We start from the raw sequence: 19,625 nt of genomic DNA on the forward strand, positions 1-19,625 counted from the left end.
CAACTCCAAATCTGAGGCCATGGTTCTCAGCCGGAAAAGGGTGAAGTGCCCACTCTGGGTCGGGGATGAGTTTCTGCCCCAAGTGGAGGAGTTCAAGTATCTCGGGGTCTTGTTCGCGAATGATGGGAGAAGGGAGCCAGAGATCGAAAGACGGATTAGTGCTGCGGACGCTGCACCGGTCCGTCGTGGTGAAGAGAGAGCTGAGCGTAAAAGTGAAGCTCTCAATTTACCGGTCGATCTACGCCCTTACCCTCACCTATGGCCACGAGCTGTGGGTAGTGACCGAAAGAACGAGATCGCGGATACAAGCGGCAGAAATGAGCTTCCTCCGAAGGGTGGCTGGCCTCTCCCTTAGAGATAGGGTGAGAAGTTCAGCCATCCACATCGAAAGGAGCCAGCTGAGGTGGTTCGGGCATCTGACAAGGATGCCTCCTGGGCGCCTCCTGGGTGAGGTGTTCCGGGCATGTCCCATTGGGAGGAGGCCCTGGGGCAGACCCAGGACACGCTGGAGAGATTATATCTCTCGTCTGGCCTGGGAACTCCTTGGTGGTCCCCCGGATAAGCTGGATGAGGTGGCTGGGGAGAGGGAGGTCTGGGCTTCTCTGCTTAGGCTGCTGCCCCCGCGACCCGGCCCCGGATAAAGCAGAAGAAGATGGATGGCTGGATTGATGGATGGATGGAATTTTAAATAATAAACTTTATATAAAGCAAATGAACATCCTGAGATTTGCATTTAGTCATTCTGCTGCCAAGACTACACGCCACAGTCATAGATCACAGAAACGCGTCCGCACAGCCTTTTATTTTTGTTGTTCTTGTATTTAACGATCTTTGGACGATAATGTATAATGTACCAAGGCAATGGGCATTAGTTTTCCATAGATATGCAGAGATAGCAGAGGCAGGCCGAGGAATAAGGTTGAGGGTTTGCAACACATTATATTCCAGAAAGTACCACAGTTGAACACGTGTCGTAGAATTGCAGAAAATGTAACCGCATCTTTCATTTTCATGCTCTCATTCTCTGCAAAGCCTTCAGTGGACTGGATTTCCAAGGCTGATTCTGGCCTTTGGGTCATATATTTGATACTCCCGATAGCTCAGTTACATATTATTGGCTGTGTGAAATTGTGCCTTTGTGCCCTTCCATCTCAATTCATCTCAATTAAAAAAGCAACAAACAAAACAAAAAATTCTTAACTTGACCTGAAAAATTCCTGGGAAAAGATTCTTCTTCTTATGCAAAATTTCAGATCTATGCTGTCATTAAAAAATACTTTAAGAGATGGGTGTGGTGCTGGTATTATGTCTTCATGAGTATGGAGAATCCCTAAAATATTAGGATGTCCAATCATTATCAGCAGATCTGGGGGCCTTTAGATGACTGATATTGAATTCACAGTTTCTCACACACGAGGCATATAATATTCTTGAAAACTGATAGCTTGAGGCTTGAGATGTTAAAGCTAGAATAGAGAAAAAAGCATCCACCATCAGTGTGACATTGCCCAGGAATGACACCATGTACCAGAACAACTCCATTCATAATATATGCAGAATGTGTGATTTGTGTTTATTGTCATTTTCTCAGTGTGATTTTTTGAATTACAAACGGGGATGCAGGGTAGCATGGTGGCGCAGTGGTTAGCAATGTTGCCTCACAGAAAGAAGGTCCTGAGTTTGACACCGAAGATCATTTCTACATAGCTGAATTCTATTGTACTAAAAAGAAAACCCACCTTCATCTATTGAAATCCTTTTTTGATAAACTTATGACCGTAGCGACCTGGAATTTTGTACTTGTAAGAAGTACATCTTCCCCTGTCTGAGATGGTCAGTGGGAGGCATTTGACGAACTGACAATGAGTGGCTGAATGAATGTTTTATCTCAAACCCATCTCGCTTCATTACAGTCAAATCATTTCTAATAACGAGCATGTGTGCTCTGTTTCAGCTGAGGCCGGCACCTCTGTTCAATATATGTGCATTAAAAACGTGCTGCCAGAACCTCCAGTGATATTTGTTTGATGCTGCTTGAGATGGGAAACGTACCATTTGTACTCTAAGCCACGAAACCATGAAATGACATTTGTTTATTGCTGTGTTTTATTGAGTGTTCCAGTCAGGCGCTGGTTTATAACCAGCATGTTTCTCTCCCTCTCTCTCTTCCTCAGCCGGAGGGCTCTCCCTACTCTGTGGTCTGCACCCCTGTGGCCAAGCGGCTATGGGAGGGGGGTAACCGTGATGGGGGAGGGGGGTCAGGAGGGGGCGGGGGCGGCGGGTTGAGGAAGGCCGCACGCTACTCTTCCTCCTCCTCTTCCTCGTCCTCTTCCAATACAATAACCCAGGACGCTTCTGGCCGCGGACCTGCCGCTAACGCCTCTCTGGTGGGCAGCGGAGGCAGCGCTTTAGTGGGAGGAGCTGTGCTCAACAGTAACCACAACAATAACAACAACAACGGCGGGACCCCAGAGGGTACGAGCCCGGGCACCCTGAGCATGTACACCAGCGACTCGCCCATCAGTTACCACGACGATGAGGAGGAGGATGATATAGCAGATGAGACTGAAGAGCAGTACAGACAGATCTGCAACATGTACACCATGTACAGCATGCTGAACGCCGGAGCAGCAGGTAAGCGCTGACAGCAGGATAAACGCATCAGCGGGTGAGTTCATTCCAGGGTTACTGTGCAGCTCCATCTAAAAGTTTCCTCCTCTGATCTCTGCAGCGCTTGTAGTGTGTTTACGAGTACGAATGGTGGAAAGTTTGTTTATCCAACTTTCTCAATAGTGGAGGATGTTAGCGAGAGCGAAATGTTCAAAACACTGAAACCGCTGAAAGCTGTGGTCCTGCTTTAAGTTTGTGAGCTGTTTATGGTCTGCTTGATCACTAGTTTGAGGACAATCACATGGAGGTTTGAATGGAACGATGGTGTATAAAGTTGGTCGAACGGTATTTTTGTTACACGCAGGAATTGGAAACTGGGGCACAGCGAGGTTTGTTGTTTATTGAATGTTTTAGGATCAGACTTGAGACTGAAAAGTTCGAAGGAGCAGCATCATGTGCTTACAGTAAATATGCAGTGGTTTCAAACAAGAAGGACCATTAACAGAAGTACATTTAAAACTGGATGTTAAAAGTTTATGGCTAACGTGTATGATTGAACGGCCTGCATCCAGTTTTTTTAACATCTGAGAGCTGGCCCCCTTTGTAATTCCCTTTAGAAGTTTTGTATCACTGCTGAAAAGCTGTTGCTACTATATTACATTTTTAAATGATCCCTAACCCTCATTGCAAAAAAAAAGAAAGGTAACACTCGATCTTTCCCTTCCTCAGTTGTCGGGGAGCGGGTGGAGGCTCTGCCAGACTTAGCCCCAGACTCAGGGGGCGGGCGGGGGGGGCAGGGGGGGGCGGTCCCGGCAGGAACTAGCATCGCTGCCCGCCGAGCTCATCAGCCAGATCGGAAACCGCTGCCACCCAAAGCTGTATGAGGAAGGAGACCCGGCTGAGAAGCTGGAACTGGTGAGCGGCACCTCTGTGTTCATCTCCCGCGCCCAGCTCATGAACTGCCACGTCAGCGCCGGCACCCGCCACAAAGTGCTGCTCAGACGCCTTCTGGCGGCGTTCTTCGACAGGTCAGTGTCTGATTTTGGGGGGTTATTTTTGTAAGACTGATATAATAAAGATTTTATGGTTGATCATTTTTGCGCTTGTTGACAGCAGACAAAGATGTGCATTGTCCATTCAAGTATTTTATGTGTTGATGTGTATTTTTGTTTTGTTTTAACTTCCTCAGGAGCACTCTGGCTAACAGCTGTGGAACCGGCATCCGCTCCTCAACCAATGATCCCAGTCGTAAACCTCTGGACAACAGAGTGCTGCACGCTGTCAAATGTGAGTCATACAGAAGACGTACAGTGTATGTATACTGAGAGTTACATGCATAGACTGTATAAGGAAGATGGACGTAGCCGTCGGGTTGGAAAAGTGAAGCCGAAATGAAATTGCCTTAAACCTCAGTGCACAGACCACGATGCTTTCTGGTGACTAAAATGTCAACGTTCAGGCTTCTGCATCATAGACTGTATATAAAAGATGTACACAACCCATTGTAACCTTTTGTGTTGTGAAGTGCCATTTTGAAATGTTATGTTAGCTTTTTTGGTCACCGCTGTCTGTTTCAGTTTGAAGCAAGAAGTGACCACATTTAAACAAGAGGGTAATGTGCTCAGTTATAAGCTAACGCTAGCACAAAGGATTGTCATTGACATGGCCCAGATACAGATACCTGCTAATTAATGCTAAATAGCCTACAAATAACGCACTAAAATTTCACTCAATTCACTGAATTGACTGCACAGAAAGCAAGGAGACTTGTCAGATATTTATAGTAGAATTTCCTCACAGTACACCAACACCAAAACTCCATGTCTGGACATCCAGTTAACTCATTCACTGCCATTGACGTAGACGTCAATGGCAGTGGGGAGTTACCTGATTTGAAAATGGCTGGCAGTGAATGAGTTAAGTGACTCAAATTAGTGGCTCTGAGGCCTAGCAGAGAGCTGGAAGCTACAGTCGCCTTTACCAGCATCAACTAGTCACATAAAGCAAGCACACCCAGAGCTTTAAACGCTAATAAATATGAGGGCAAACTATAACAGTTGTTATGAAAATGTACATTAGCTACAGAAGACAAATTGGGCTTGGGAGTCTATGATACTTGCTTTTGGAGCCAGCCTCAAGTTCAGTTCAGTTCAATTCAATTCAATTTTATTTATACAGCGCCAAATCACAACAACAATCGCCTCAAGGTGCTTTATATTGTAAGGTAGACTCTACAATAATACATACAGAGAAAAACCCAACAATCATATGACCCCCTATGAGCAAGCACTTTGGTGAAAGTGGGAAGGAAAAACTCCCTTTTAACAGGAAGAAACCTCCAGCAGGACCAGGCTCAGGGACCAGTTTGGGTGAGAGAAGGAAGAGAGAACAAAAAACATGCTGTGGAAGAGAGCCAGAGATGAATAAATAGTATGATGTACCCAAAGGTTGCCCTTTGTTCGAAATTAAAGTCTACAAATCAATGACATCACACTGGCCTATGTTTATATACAGTCTGTGATTACATGTCAGTGAGATCTTGGAGCTGCAGGTATGCAAAGCTGCAGCTTTAGAATTTAGGCTCTAATGCGTTTCTGCGTTTCTCTGCCATATGTTTTTCTCTCCCATCATTTCCTCTTATTGTCCCTTTACATACTCTTTGCCTCGCTCCAGTCTACTGCCAGAATTTCGCACCGAGCTTCAAGGAGAGCGAAATGAACGCCATCGCTGCCGACATGTGCACCAACGCCCGCCGCGTCGTCCGCAAGAGCTGGATCCCCAAACTGAAACTGCTGATGGCCGACAGCGACGCCTACTCCGCGTTCCTGGCCGACAGCGTGAAGATGGAGGCCGACGCGTTGGGGACGGAGCAAGGTTTTGACCCCGCCTCACTGGAAGCCGTGGCTGCAGCGGCAGCAGCCAACAACAGCGAAGCGGGAAGCGGAGCCACGCCGGCAGACGGCCTGCAGGGGGCGGGGGGAGATAGCAGCACTTTGTTTTGAGTGAGTGAACGGACAGATAGATAGAATGGACAGAATGATGGAAGGAGGGGTGGAATATCTCTGGGGTGATGAGAACAGAACGATGGCCACTCTGGTCTTGATGACAGTAATCACTCCTCCCCTAGCCCGCTTTATGTTTGGGGATCTGTTTCTTCAGTTTGTTCTGCTTGCCTTCCTTTGTTTGTCCACGTTTCTGTCTGTCTCCACAGCTCAGAATGAATCTCTGCAGTTTGTTCTTGAATGCTCTTGTGGAGAGAGATGGAAAACCATGGTGAAAGGTAGCAGAAGGAGGTTTGCTCCCCCCCCAGTTCCTCATCCTTCTGCAACCTTTAGAAACCTGATTTCAGCCTTTATTTTTTGTTTTTAAGAGTGTGTACTGTCACTAAAAACCTTTTCTTACCATAATCACAGACATTCCCTAGGGGAAGGGGTGGCGGGGAGGGGTAATCCAGTTTGGAGAAGGTGACGGCTCCTTCTCCAAACTTCGGTAACACTGTTGTTTTTGATATTGAATGTATGCGTGGCGAAGCATTCGAAATGCAGCTGAGTGAGGTTGCGCCGAGCCCTTTTTGTTTTGTTGTTTTGGTTTGCTTTGTTTCATCTGCCAGATGAAAGCTTCTCCGAGTGTTTGGGCTCGGTGAGGTCAGGGGTTGAAATGAATATTAATATGTATATTGGCATGGTTTATGATCTCCTTGACCTCAGCCTGCTCTTTAACCCCAGCTGGCCATGCCGGGAAGCTGACCTACTGGTCTTCAGAGAAATGCTCTGACTTGGACAGCAGCTTTTCGATTGGCTGGTGATATGTTCAGATTTGTTAGCGAGTTTAAAGGCTAATCAATAACCTTCCCCCCCCCTCCCAAACCTTCTCCACATTTTGGCCGTTAAACTCTAAAAAAAACAAAAAATAAAATATCAGTTTGTTTACTTTTTCTGTTTTTCTTTTTGTCACCTTTGTGTGTGATGTTTGCCGAGACTCCTGAAGGAGAGGAAATTTGTTACCGATGATTGTAAAAGAGTTTGCGTGTGATAAATGCACTGTGTTATTTCCTGCGGTATGAGTACAATCGAACTAAGTTTTTGTATGTATCTGACTGAGAAAACGGTGTGGCTTTATTTTAAAAAAGGCAAAAAAGAGAAAAATAAGAAAAAGCTAGAATCCAATTTCTAAGTTTGTTTAACTCCCCCCCTCCCCTTTTAAAAAAAAAATCTGAACGAAAGTCGAGAATTGTCTTAAAGCGAGTTTCTGCCTGTGAGCTTAGTGACAAATTGAGTGTGTGTGTGTGTGTGTGTGTGTGTGTGAGAGAGAGAGAGGATACAGCGGCGGTGCTCTTTTCATGTCAGCTCATGTTTAAATTGATTTCTCTGAGAATATTAACAGAACGGGCTTCCTCAGGCTCTGCCCGCCTGGATATGTGCTCGCCTGGCACGGACAAAGGTGCTAATTCAGGCGGCGGTACATGGCGAGCAGCACGGCTCCGTGCGCGCGTGTAGGTGTGCGTCTGAATGGCCGCACAGTTTCTGCTGCCGCAGAGAGTGTGAGAGAGCGAGGGAGGCCAGACAGAGCGTTTCACACACGCTTGGGCGATTCATTCACCCATCACTGCAGTGAGCACACATACATGCGCTAATACGCATTTGGGGGCTGTCAGCTGCATCAGCTACAGTACACCAGAGCGACGTGGGAATTAAAGGGGAATCGCATCGAAGCGATACGTTTCAGATACATTTTGTGTTTGAGGAGAATGCAGCAGATAGAAAAGTGGCTCAAAGTTGTGCGCGTCTGTTTGAAAGTGAAATTCCTGGCTTTATAAGTGCTTATAATGACAAAAAAAGGAAAGCTGCTAAATGATAGAAATCAGAGAAATGTTGGCATAGAAACAACCCTGAAAGTCGTTGCAGTCATGGTTGCTTTTGGTACTTGCGTGTGTGAGTGGTAGCTTTCAAGAAAAAAAAAGAACAAGAGTGCAGAAGTAGATCTTTTCTTTTAAAAAAAAAACTGGCCTTCAGCTTTGGCAACGCAGCTGAATACAGTCATCAAGAAAACCCTGGAAAGGGCTTTCTGCTCTTGTTCAGTTTGAAGTTGAATGCAGGTCCAGAGGAACGTTTGATTTAGTCCCACTGGTACTCTGATCATCAATGCCACTGTGCTGTCTGAAATGGATGTTCAGTCTGTTTTATAACCAGTTTTTAATTTCAGTCCTTTAATCTTGCCTGTTCAAATCAAAGCAGTGGCAATCAATAACAATGAACTAATAACTAGAGCCTGACTGATACATATTGATTGGGCAATATTGGCATCACAGGTGAATCTGTATTTCCATATATGTTATTCCTTATTGAAAAAGAAAATCATCCTTGAAGTGATGTAGAAATGGAAAGAGCGACTTCCACTTTATTGTTTACAATATTCTTAGCGGTCTCAGAGCGCAGTGCTAGTTTGTGAAATGCATTGTTGTATCACGCAGAGCTCAGATTTTGGTTGGTGCTTCGCTAAGCAGCAGGAGGACTCTCTGAGGGGAGTTCTTGTAGGTGGTGAAGATCTGTGATTGTGAAGTAGCGCTTTTTGCTAGGAGTTTTTTTTTTTTTTGAGGAAAAGGTCAGTAAATGGCGCTAAATGTTCCAGCAAAGTCACTAAGTTGGCAGTGAGGTGAACTGCAGTATGACAGTTGGTGCTGCAATGGAGAGGACTGAGACTGTATATATCTGCACATCCAGAAAAATATGTGAAAATCTTTATCCTGCTATAACTTGTAATTGAATAGACAGCACAGGCGTGCACTGATGCTACTCTTTCAGTCTTGAGACTGAATCAAGACTGAAATAGTGCTGCGACTGGTGCTGACAAGAGACAGGTGAGGTCAAATAATATTAATGGAGTTAATGGAGATAACCCTGTTACATTACTCCAAGTTTAATAAAAGCTTTCTAAGAATTGTTAAAGCAAACCTAATGAGAGTGACGGAAGAACTTTTTATTAGATTTAGTCAAAGTTAAGAGTAGCAGGCTCGAAATGCCTCCACACAGAGCAATTAAGAATGGAACCAAATGGATCAGCCCACGATCAGACCAGTATCAAACCTAAATAGCAGATTAATGCATCTTTGATCTCAGTTTTCATTGTTCCTCTAAATCCCAGTGTCAGTCAGGCTTTGCTAAAATCTTTTGTCACTTTAAATATTCCCCCTTTCTTAATTCCTGTCTTCCTGCGTGCGTTACTTTCAATTTTCCACTGTGACAAACACATCAAAAATGTGGATTTTTTGTTTTTTGAGCACGGCAAAACCCAAACGGGACACAGGTTTTATTTCTTTTTCCTAATCATACGTGGCCCGTGTTTTTGCGATAGAAGAAACCTGAAGCACCTTAATGCTAGTGAAGTGGGCAAGTGGAGACATTTGAACTGTTTAATATCATTGTCACAGTTTCATATTGCTGTTGTGACTCTACCCACCGCCCACACACATACAGACACACGCTCGCACACGCAAAGCAAAGAGTCTGTAGTCAGACTGTCTCTTAAGCGAAACGCAGAAACAACCCTGTACAAGATCTTAGTGTGGAACCAAAAAAAGCAACCTCTGGGGCGCGTTGAACGAAACCAGTTTTTATAGATCAGTGTTATGAAAAAAATTTGTCTGCTTTTTAAAACCTGTTTTATGAGTAAAGATGTTTATGTGTTTGTTTGTTTTTTTTAATATACATATTTAGATGTAAATCAAATGCTATTAGTCAAAGAACCCTTAGTCTTGAGACAAGCACCTAAAGGCCAAGAGGAGGAAGTGGGGAGGCGCCTTGCCCCACCCTCTGTGATGGACCACATGGTACGATCCACAGAGACTCTACCAAGTTCGATACCTGGGGACAGAACAAGTGTGAGACATGAACAAGGAAAGAAAAAGAGAAAGATATATGATGGGGGGGGGGGGGGGGGGGGGGGCAGTTTGCACTTTTTTTGTTTTGCTTTCTTTTTCTGTGGTTTGGCTCATTCGCAGTGTTTTGTGTAAGAGCACTGTCTTAAATGAGGGAATCAAAAAAAATCTGGGAGAGATGGAGAGGGAAGGAGAGGACAGTTTAAGCCTCCATAGAGAAGAGGGACGGATGAAGAGCGGGGGGGGGGGGGGGTGGTGGTGGCTGGGACGCTCGGATGATTTGGTGTGAATGCATGCATGCATACGGCTGTGTATGTACGTGTGTGTGTGGTTTCTTGCAGGGTGGGTTGGGGAGCTGTTTGTAAAGGCTTTGTGTGTGTGTGTGTGTGTGTGTATCTGTGGGCGAACAGAATGTGTGGGTGTGCTTTTAATGTGTGTGTGTGTGCGCATATTAATGTATGTATGCAGTTTTTTTTCCTCTCCTCTCGCTTCCCTCTATCTCCATTTATGGCATGTTAATGTCTGCCTCCTCACTAGAAAGAGCTTTTGACAGTGGTACTGTGTGTGTGTGTGTGTGTGTGTAATGCGCATGCCTATGCCAGGCTGGGTCTGCGTCTCGATCTATGTGCTGCATACGTGTGTGTCTGGCTTCATGGGGCGACTGCGCATGTCTGTCACTGTGTGTGGGTGGTTTGGGTGCTCAGCTCTGCAAGGTCTGTATGTGTGTGTGTGTATGTGTGTGTGTGTGTGTGTGGGTGTGTGGGTGGTATGTGCACAGAGGTTGAGATGAGTGGCTGTTTGTTTTTGTCTGCCTCCAAGAGCGGCATACCTTTCTTTTTCCCCCTGTCTCACACACACACACACACCTGCAGAGTGACATATACACAGCACAGAGTCTGTATATGTGTATGATATCAAACGTGCAGATGTGTTGCGGGCATGCTGCATGTCATGACTACAGCTCGACTCTTCCTGGATATTTTTTTAAAAACATAAAAATCACTTATAAGTAACGCAAATCTCCAACACTCAGATTTTTTTGCAGTAGGGGATTTTTAATCTACAAATTTACTCCCAGATGTCCAGTTGCTGCTGCCTTTTAAACATCCTGTACTCCTGCATGGGACAGCAGCAAAACTGCAGCCAGGACTCTGACACTTCCCACCCCCCTCTCTTCCTCTCCCCACCCCTCTCTTCATCTCTCGATTGTTTTTTCTCTCGTCTTCTTCCCTCCCTCTTTTCTCCGTGTCCTCGCCTGTCTCTCTGTTTTCCATTCTCTTTGTTTACATCTTTCTGTCTCGCCGCCTCTTTATGTATACATTTCTCTCTTTCTCTTCTTTGCTGCCGCCCTAGGTCGCTCTCACACATACACACACAAAGGAAGCAGCTAAATAGTGTGGGTCCCTTGTTGCTTCATTACGTGAACCATCATTTTCCATCGACCACTGCTTCATTTCTGTCTCGACTCCATTTTCTTCACAGAATGCAAATCCCTGCCAAACTCTCCCCTCCTGTATATCTGTATCCACTTCTGTGTGTGGGTCTGTGTGTGTAAATCTGTGTTTGTGTGTGTGTGTGTGTGTGTGGGTGAGCTGTCTATAACAACAAGAGAACAGGCTGCCAAATATGTTGCTGCATGCGTGCGTGTGTGCATACATATGAGCTATTCGAATGCAAATCTGAAACTAATTGGGCGTAGGTACATTTGACCGGGCACGTCAGTGCTGTGTGTGTGTGTATGTGTGCGCGCGTGGACGCCGTGGTCCGACTGTCTTCTTTTGTTTTAACCGCACCTTTTAATAATCACACTATTGATGAGGAAGGTCTATCTGTCCCCATATTCCCTTGGCTGCTGTGGCCAGCCAATCAGAGTGTCCACATGAGAGACGCAGCCAATCATGAGGTGAATATCAACCAGACTGTTGAACCAAGTGACCAAGTGAGAAATAATTATAATTATCTAAGACTTGAGCAGTAAGGGGAAGAGGAGGAGGGGGAGGCGGCGGCGGTGCTGCTGTTCTTCTTGAGGAGGAGATGTTTGTTAAGAATCTCCCAGGACAGACGAGGCATTGCGGCATTCTGCCGTCACACGAGCAAAGCCTCAATCCAGACAAAGACACAGGAGTGAGAGGAGAGAGGAAGAGAGAGGAGACTAATGACAGGGAGGAGGATGTGGTGATTGTCTCTCCGTGGCCCTGTGCCACCACGATAAATACTTAGGTGCTTGTTTGTTTATGTAGCGTGACATTTTGCAGAAGGGTGGGGTTAGGGCTTGAATGAATAAACGGTAGATTTGCTTAAATCTCTTAAAAAGGCTTGATAAGAAGAGCACCCAGTTAGTGGACGCCGACGGGGATCCAGATAAAGACGTGACCTTTCAGCGCCTTTTTTTTTAACCCCACAAAGTTAAAATTGCACTAATTTTTAAAATATTTAAGTAATACCTTTAATGTCCAGAAACAGATTTGGCTGAATTCTTTTAAAGCACTGCAGTGTGATGGTGTGACAGTGTGAGGCCATTTGAGCTTCGTAATAAGGGGCAGTGTGAGTTTACAGTGTTTCACAGTACACTGAAACACAACTTTATTTTCTACATGTGACCTCTTTAAGCAAAATATCACCTCCATATTCATTATATGGCAAACTGTGTGCAAGAACCAGAGCTGACATGATCAATCGATCACCATAGCATGAATCAGTTTATCAGCTGAATCATCAGAATCACTGGTTCCCACTTCTGTTCTGCTTCCAAATGTAAATATTTGCTTGTTTTCGTCCTTTCCTCGGTGATGCTCAATTGAATATCATTGGATGTTTGGACTGTTTGAACAAGGCAGTTTAAAGGGCTCTGGATGCACCACTGTATCAATATTTGCCTTGCTGACCGCCATTGGCCCATCCACAAATAAGATGGCACCGGCCAATCTTTATCTGTCGTTCCATCAATCTTGCACTGGTTAAATGTTAAAAGATGAGATAACAAGCTGAAAGCTTGTAATGAAGAGTTCTTTGTTTTCCTGACACAAATTGGATTAAAAAAAAAAAAATCTTCCAAATTGTTTGTAGAAACATCAAGACTGTCCCAGAAGTGGCATCAAAAAGGAGAACTCTAGACGTAGTCCTTGAATTATTCAGAATTTGGAAAAAAGCAATAATATGTGTAATTATGTAGCAGAGAGAGGTTTTGTATCCTTTTCATATAAGAACATCCTACACAGGGTCATAGGTTGGGAGATACTAGTTGCTTTTGTACCTTAGTTTTGGGAACAACGGATGATGTACCCCACTTTTTACACAAATTGCGGGGCCTTCGTCGCTCATAGAGCTCCATTTTTAAGGTCTTTTTTCTTTATGTCCTCCTGGGAATTAAGTTCTTCCTCAACAATCGAGGAACTTTCAGTGAGGGAAATGTAATGTGATTAGTCAGGATGTAAGTGTACTTTGAGCAGCTGAACATGCAAATGCAGGGCCAGCAAAAGTAAATGGTGGTAAAAGGTTAGGCATGTAAAGAACAGCTCCTTATATTAGCCTTAAAAATGGACCAAAATGCAGAGAAGTGAACTGACAGTGAAGTCCAGGCTGTCTCGAACCTCTCTGAAACAAAGAACATGATGTGAATACATAGTCCCTGCTAGCATTTCCCTTCAACTTGCTGCCAGGCGTCCGCAGAGAAGTGATAAACTAGATAGAGCGGGATTACAGGAAATGAAAAGACCACAACAGGAGGTGATTGGAAATTACCAAGCACTGGCCTGGGAAATACATCACTTCAGAGTTTGTATTACTGGTGCAAATGCAACCAGATCAAAGACTGGTAGGTCTGGTTTGGTCCAAAAGCAGCTACTGAGGCAGCCGTTAGCCTACAGCGTTGTTTTAACACAACAGTCTGCATGTCTTAAATTTTCCACAGAGGCAGGCAGGAGAACAAAGTGCAGGAGTCGTGATTAGAGGGAAGCTTTTTGATGGAGTTTCTGCTGTCTGATGGTGCTTGACCTGGTCATCTGGAGGTTTGGGTAGTCAGCTGGGTGCACAGAGGCTCGAGTTGGCTTTCAGAACCAGGATTCTCAAGATAGATTCATATGGATGCTCTAAAATATACAAATAATGGTTGATATCAACCCTGTTGACTGGTAACAGCAGGTGCAGATATCAGTGATCAATGTTTATTTGTTGTCCGATTAATTTCCGTTGATAAGATGTTCAAAAAGACACTGAAGAGCTGAAAGGCTCTAAAAGAGGGCAGTTATGTTTTATAATGATTTTTGGCACAAAGATTGAAATAATTAAAAAAAACCATTAACAGTTGGAAAAAAATATCTGAATGGGTTATTGGGTATCGGTCCAGAACTTCACAGTTCCTGTAAAGTTGGCGTACTTCCAGCGAGCAGAGCTAAGGGATATTTTTATTCATATCTGTTTTATTTACTCTTCGTTTTGGAGGGAATGTTACAAGCAAGTAGCCGAGTGCTACGGAGAGACGAGACAGAAGTTTTAAACACTCTTAGACGTGCAAAGAGAAAAAAACTGTATGAACCTGAACAGTAAGCCTCGGACGTCCTAGTATGATAGGCTGTATATCACAGAATATCTTTTTTTATTATTGTTGTTTTTCTTTAGCATATAAGATTTAAAGATCATCTGTCACCTTTGACCTTTTAAAGTCGGTTGCAGTTTTTGCCCCTTTGTAGGGCAGCTATGCCTGAGCACAGTTTTCTAACTCGAGGTTGAGCGGGGCCAGAGCAAAGTGCTAAAAGTTTGGTTGTTTGAGTTTTACAGTTTTTTTTTCATCGTGTTTGTTTGTTTTTTTGTTGTTGTTGTTTTTTACATTCGAGCAAGCGTACTGTAGTTTTTGAAAGTTATTTTTAAAGGAGATGCTACTAATAAGACATTAACACCTGTATGTAGAGTTGCCAAGTTGTGTTAAAAAAGAGTCAAAGCTGGTTAGCTGTAAAATAGAGAAAGAGAACCACATATTTTTGCATTGCGATTGTTGTATGATTGAGGTGCTGTGGGCGGGGAGGGTTGGAGAGGCGGTGTAATGCTGGACCAGATGTTTGTTTTTTACTGTACTGCAGCCGTTGTCGGGACATGATCAGGACGGACTGAAAAATGGATGGAGAGCTGAGGCAAACAAAACTGTGGCGGGCTCACATCATTTTAAGGCAATGTGTCTGAATGTCTGTTTAAAAAAACTGTCCTTTCATGGATGAAATCTTATTCGCTGTTGTCTTTGCATAATTCAGATCAGAGTCTTTGCCAAGCCTGCATAAACTTACACCACAAATCGACCCAAAGTAAGTTTACTTGACCTGGTTCTAGGACCAGCTTTTCCACAAAGAATAAGCTATTGTTGCTTGAATGTTTTTTTTCCTCTTTAAAACGTCACCTGGGGGCTAATTACAGCTACTGCAGCTTCAGAGAATTGGTGAGGGGGGGGGGGGGCTCAGAAGTTGCAGTAAATGCCAAAACCACCAGGTGGCAGGATCCCAAGAAACAGTGATCCCACAAAAGCTATGATTGTAATCAAAGAGTCTCGATCACTGTTTTTATCCGAGCACCTTAACAGCAGGCCTGCCGGAGGCTACTGCTGCTCATTTTACAAATCCAATTCAAACCTGCCAAAATGTCTGCGATGCCAAATAAAAGCTGTCAGCAGATTGAAATGTTGCCGACATGACTTCCAAAAGAAAAGAGCACTGCAGCCGTTTTCCTGCTTCCATCCTCCATCCACGAGTCACTCCACATGTTTTTCATTCCTGATCTCTGTCTCGGCGTCCGATCCACAGCGAGGAACAAAAGTGACATGGAGAAAGTGGAGTCATCTTTTTTCCCCTTAAAAATAGAAAAGAAAAGCACCTTTGGGCAAGAGCTCAATTGTTAAGTAGAGCCAAAGCCCTCTGCACCTTTCCCAGCACACTCACCGTGTCACTTCCTGTCTGTGGTTTGGATGTCGGCATCAGAAGAGGGACGTTTGTTGATGTAAGGTTGACAATTGTAGATGTAATGTGAGTTTTGTTTGGTTTTTTGGGGTGGGTTGGGGGGGCTTATTTGAATTGTTTTTACATTTTTGTACTTCCCTTTTTATTTTGTATGTTTATTTTCTCTTGTAAAGTGTAAAAATGATGATCATCCTTCACCCATGTGGGAATGGATTGCAATGGAACGCAGGTGGGTAGGTAGGTGGGTGGGTGGGAGTTGGGTGAGGGTTACCAACAAAGGGTGAAGTCTGGTCTTGCTGATTCAAACAGGGTTCCTACACGTATATGGAAGTGGAAATGAACAAAAGAAATCACCAATAGAGGAACGATCGTACAATAAGAATTTGATGGTTTACTGGTTCAGGGTCAATCGAGAGTTTTGAGCTTGAAAGTAAAACCAATTATATGTATTCAAATTATTAAGAACTTTTTAAGAAAGTGATTTTTTTCAGATGTACTCGAGTGTCTTTTTGGGCTAAAAATTCCATCCAGTTTATCTGATGCATGGACACTGTATTATCTTTTTGACACTTGTATTCACTTTTTGTTCAACAAATTTTTAATGTGCGGTCAAAATACGAAAGGAAAAATCCTCCCTTGTGCCAACTTTCTTAGCTTTGGTTTTGGTCTACTGTTTGAAAATTTTGGCTTTATAACTGCTAAACGAAGCCTGTGTCTGGGCTGTTAGCAAAAATGATGATTCCAGTGTTTCACTGCACCTGCCATGATATGTCGAATATTTTTAAAAAGATATTTAAAAATAGTTGAAATGCTGAAAAATGATATTATTTTACAGTCACTGTAACAATTTAACAGTCATTAATGCATTAAAGTAAAAAAAGTACTGTTTTAGCTAGCTAGCACAATTGTCAGTATCTGCACTAATGATGCTAACAACCAAATTCTTTTACAGTCAGGACTATTTAACACATAAATACCAAACAGGGCATTAACATTGCACATGTGATGTTAACGTTAAATGTTAATGCTAGCTAGCCGTAGCATCATTATCTGTGCTAACAACATATCCTCCGCTTGGCTACCAAATGTTTGGTGTCTCTACTCGTTTTCAGTTTTGAGTGCACCTGTTAGTGTAAATGTGAAGAAGTGTTTTGTGGTGCAAGAATACAAAATAGAATCTAAATAGTTTTAAAGTAGAGTATTAAATAAGTTACTTCCCAGCAGGGAGATAATTCTCTGATGGTTTGTCACTATTTGAACAAATTTGCACTAGTGCAGGTTTAATGCTGAAGAGCAAAGTTTTCTTTTTAAACTGTATGAATTATAGACTCACAAAACCAAAGTACAAAGCCATAACATATTCCAGAAAGGAAAACAAAAACTGATGGACAAAAGGCCAAAACACCCCCAAAAGACAGAGGATGTCTGAACACTTGATAAGTCGAAGTTGTAGAAATCGAGGGTGGATTTTTCCTGTGTAGGGGCCCTGCTGAGACTGTCGACACTTTTGTTGTGTGGTTAAAAACGGGCTAAACTTGAGAATAGTGAACAGGAAGTGGACGCAAGACGATACAAGATTGTAATCCTGAAGTGAAGCCTCTTGGTTTGTGTCTCGCCTTCCATCCCTCTGCTCAGCCAGCTTTCCTCCACTTCTTCCTCGGCGTAGCGGACCTGACCTCTCTCACCCCTTCTCCCGACCTCCGATACGGTCCTTGAGCTGCGCGAGTCTTTTTCCTGCTGTCTGCTGGTCTGTAGTCGTCTATCAGAAACATTTACTCTTCTCTTTCCCCAAATCCCCACACACCAGAGACAACACACATGCTCACAGATGCATAAATATCTATATATATACTGTATATGTATACATGAATACAAAACAGGCAAACCTCTGAGATGCCGAAGCTCGCACCCGCACCTGCACACTCTCTGGAGGTGCTGCAGGACACGTGTGCGTGTGTGCGTCTTCGTGTCGCTGATGCAGTTTTTCAAAAAAAAAAAGAAAAAAAAAAGAAAAAGTACCAGTTTACCTCGGGAGCTCTCAGCCATAGCAGACCTTAATCCCCACAGATATCTCAGTGCTGCGAGCAGCTTCTGAACTGCTGTGGCTGCCGTTACAAAGCAGGTACATACTTTTTTTGTTTTTCAGGAACAAACCCAGGAGCCTCAGCAGAGCGCTCTCGGGCCATTTGAATGCATACAGTGCAGGGTTTTTACAGAAACGGGACACAAGCTGGGAGTCCATGTCAACACAGTCTTACCTCAGAATCATGCTTCAGAAACGGGGGCGGGGCTTACATATGATCATAGCAACCGTGAATGACTCTTTTTTTGTTTTTAAGTTTTATTTCTTGTCTCTGGTGTTGTTGGGTGAAAACAGTCTGCAGATCTTTCTTTTCTCCTTTTTTTTCTTCCACTATAAATATATAAATATATAAACTGTACATTATGACATAGAAGCACTATCAAAGTTTGATTGTTAGATGTGCACTCGCAGCATGAGGTATTATTCTTTATTATTCTTCATAGCCCAGAAAAAAAAGGAAAAGTGAAATGACAGCTTTTGGAAGTTTAAAAAATATATATAAATATATAAAAATAACAAAAACAATGCAGTAGCATCTACTGATGTCAAAGAAAAATACCCAACCTCACCCCACCACACACACACCTCTCCCCACAGACCTTTACCCAAGCCCTGCCCCCTCTTCCCCCTGAACTCCATACAGATGATTGCCCAGATGCTCCCTCGAATCAGCCCCCACCCCCCCACCCTGCTCTCCTTGTACATGCCAGTGTTTCCCTCATGTGTTCCAAGTGCCAATAACTTTGTGAATTCCTAACTGTGACCCAGTAATAAAGATAATTGCACATTAACTACTGTAAAGAGAAAAAGAAACCAGACTGATTAAAAATGAGGAAGAAATCTGAATATCTTAATAAAAGGTTTGTAACAAACAGGACTGACCTTACAGCGGCGTTGTGTCTTTATTTGCTGCGATTTACTTTTGTCCAAAATGCATCACCATCTGAAAAGGTGGTTACTTTAAAAACATGTGACCTCATTCAGTGTGACCACTACTGTATATGCAGGTCCCATGTTTATCATATTCACATCATACAAATAAAAACCTCATCTTTTACTCATAAAATGAGATCTGAAATTAGCTTTAGAGACTAAAACCTTTTTTTTTGTACCAGGATGTAAACTTTAAGTTAATAATGGGTGTCACTGGGGAGCCTCAAGTGGTCATGAGAGGAACTGCAGACAGAAATCTGCACTCAGCTCAAGAGGTTACAGTTGGTTAGAAATAAGAAATAAAAGCAGAAACTTGGAGTCTTAGGTAGTGAACTAACAGAAATATGCTCCATCAAGTAAATACTTATTAGTAATATGATGTGAGTACTGGGTTTGTGAGAGACTCAGCAAACAATTGTGCTAGATAATGTGAGAGAGTGCATCTGTAAAAGTGGTCGTTTTGAACTAAATGCTAGTCTGGGCATGCTAACAGCAACAGTAACAAGATGCAGATGTAAAACTTACAGTTTATGACATCACAACTTGCTCTACCAGAGGTCAACATCCATTATTTACTGTTTTTCTGCTGTGTTTTACTTCTTAGTGTTGTCTTTAAATGAAACTGAAATGAATAAATAGTTTCCCAGACACAGCAGAAGATGTGCTGCCATTGGGTAGTGAAACATACAATAATTTATTTTCCCAAAACTGCTAATGAAGTCAGTTTTACACTGAACTTTTAAGCAGCGGGCAAATAAAACACACACAATCATGTGACTGCCAATGGCGCCCCCCTGTGGTCAACTGAGGGAGGAGGAAAAATAACTGTGAGTTTATCTGCACTCTTTGATGTGTGATGTGTGCCCACAGATGTGCAAACCACTTCTTTCTTCAGAGAACACAGCCTTCACAGCTGTTCTATCCCTCAGCAGATCCACACACTTGTCCAGTGGCTAAATTAAAACTGTCACAGAGGTGTTGTGTAACACTGTGAGGCCTCTGAAGGGGAAGAGTCGATGCAATTCACTTTAGCTGCATTTAGTTGAGCAGGCATGCAGCACACTGGACAGACATAAGTTTTCTGGCCTTCGCTGTACTCGTCTGAAAATGAAATTCAAGTTGCGGGGTGGAGGTTTGAACGCAGTCCAAGGGGTCAACTTTATTACCACACGTCTTAAATAAACCC

At 43.4% G+C, this 19,625-nt stretch overlaps 1 protein-coding gene across 1 annotated transcript in view; it reads left to right on the forward strand.

The window, feature by feature from the left end:
* Window positions 1-18,392, forward strand: part of nacc1b (nucleus accumbens associated 1, BEN and BTB (POZ) domain containing b) — a 36,271-nt gene extending 17,879 nt beyond the window's left edge. Inside the window, 5 exon segments of the mRNA XM_040045219.1 lie at window positions 2,175-2,634; window positions 3,340-3,395; window positions 3,397-3,638; window positions 3,800-3,897; window positions 5,284-18,392. Coding sequence (XP_039901153.1) covers window positions 2,175-2,634; window positions 3,340-3,395; window positions 3,397-3,638; window positions 3,800-3,897; window positions 5,284-5,612 — 1,185 coding nt within the window. The 3' untranslated portion in view covers window positions 5,613-18,392.
* The last annotated feature ends 1,233 nt before the right edge of the window (window positions 18,393-19,625 follow it).

The sequence above is a fragment of the Simochromis diagramma genome, unplaced genomic scaffold, assembly GCF_900408965.1.
Source record: "Simochromis diagramma unplaced genomic scaffold, fSimDia1.1 OVJJ01000610.1, whole genome shotgun sequence".
Lineage (NCBI taxonomy): Eukaryota > Metazoa > Chordata > Actinopteri > Cichliformes > Cichlidae > Simochromis > Simochromis diagramma.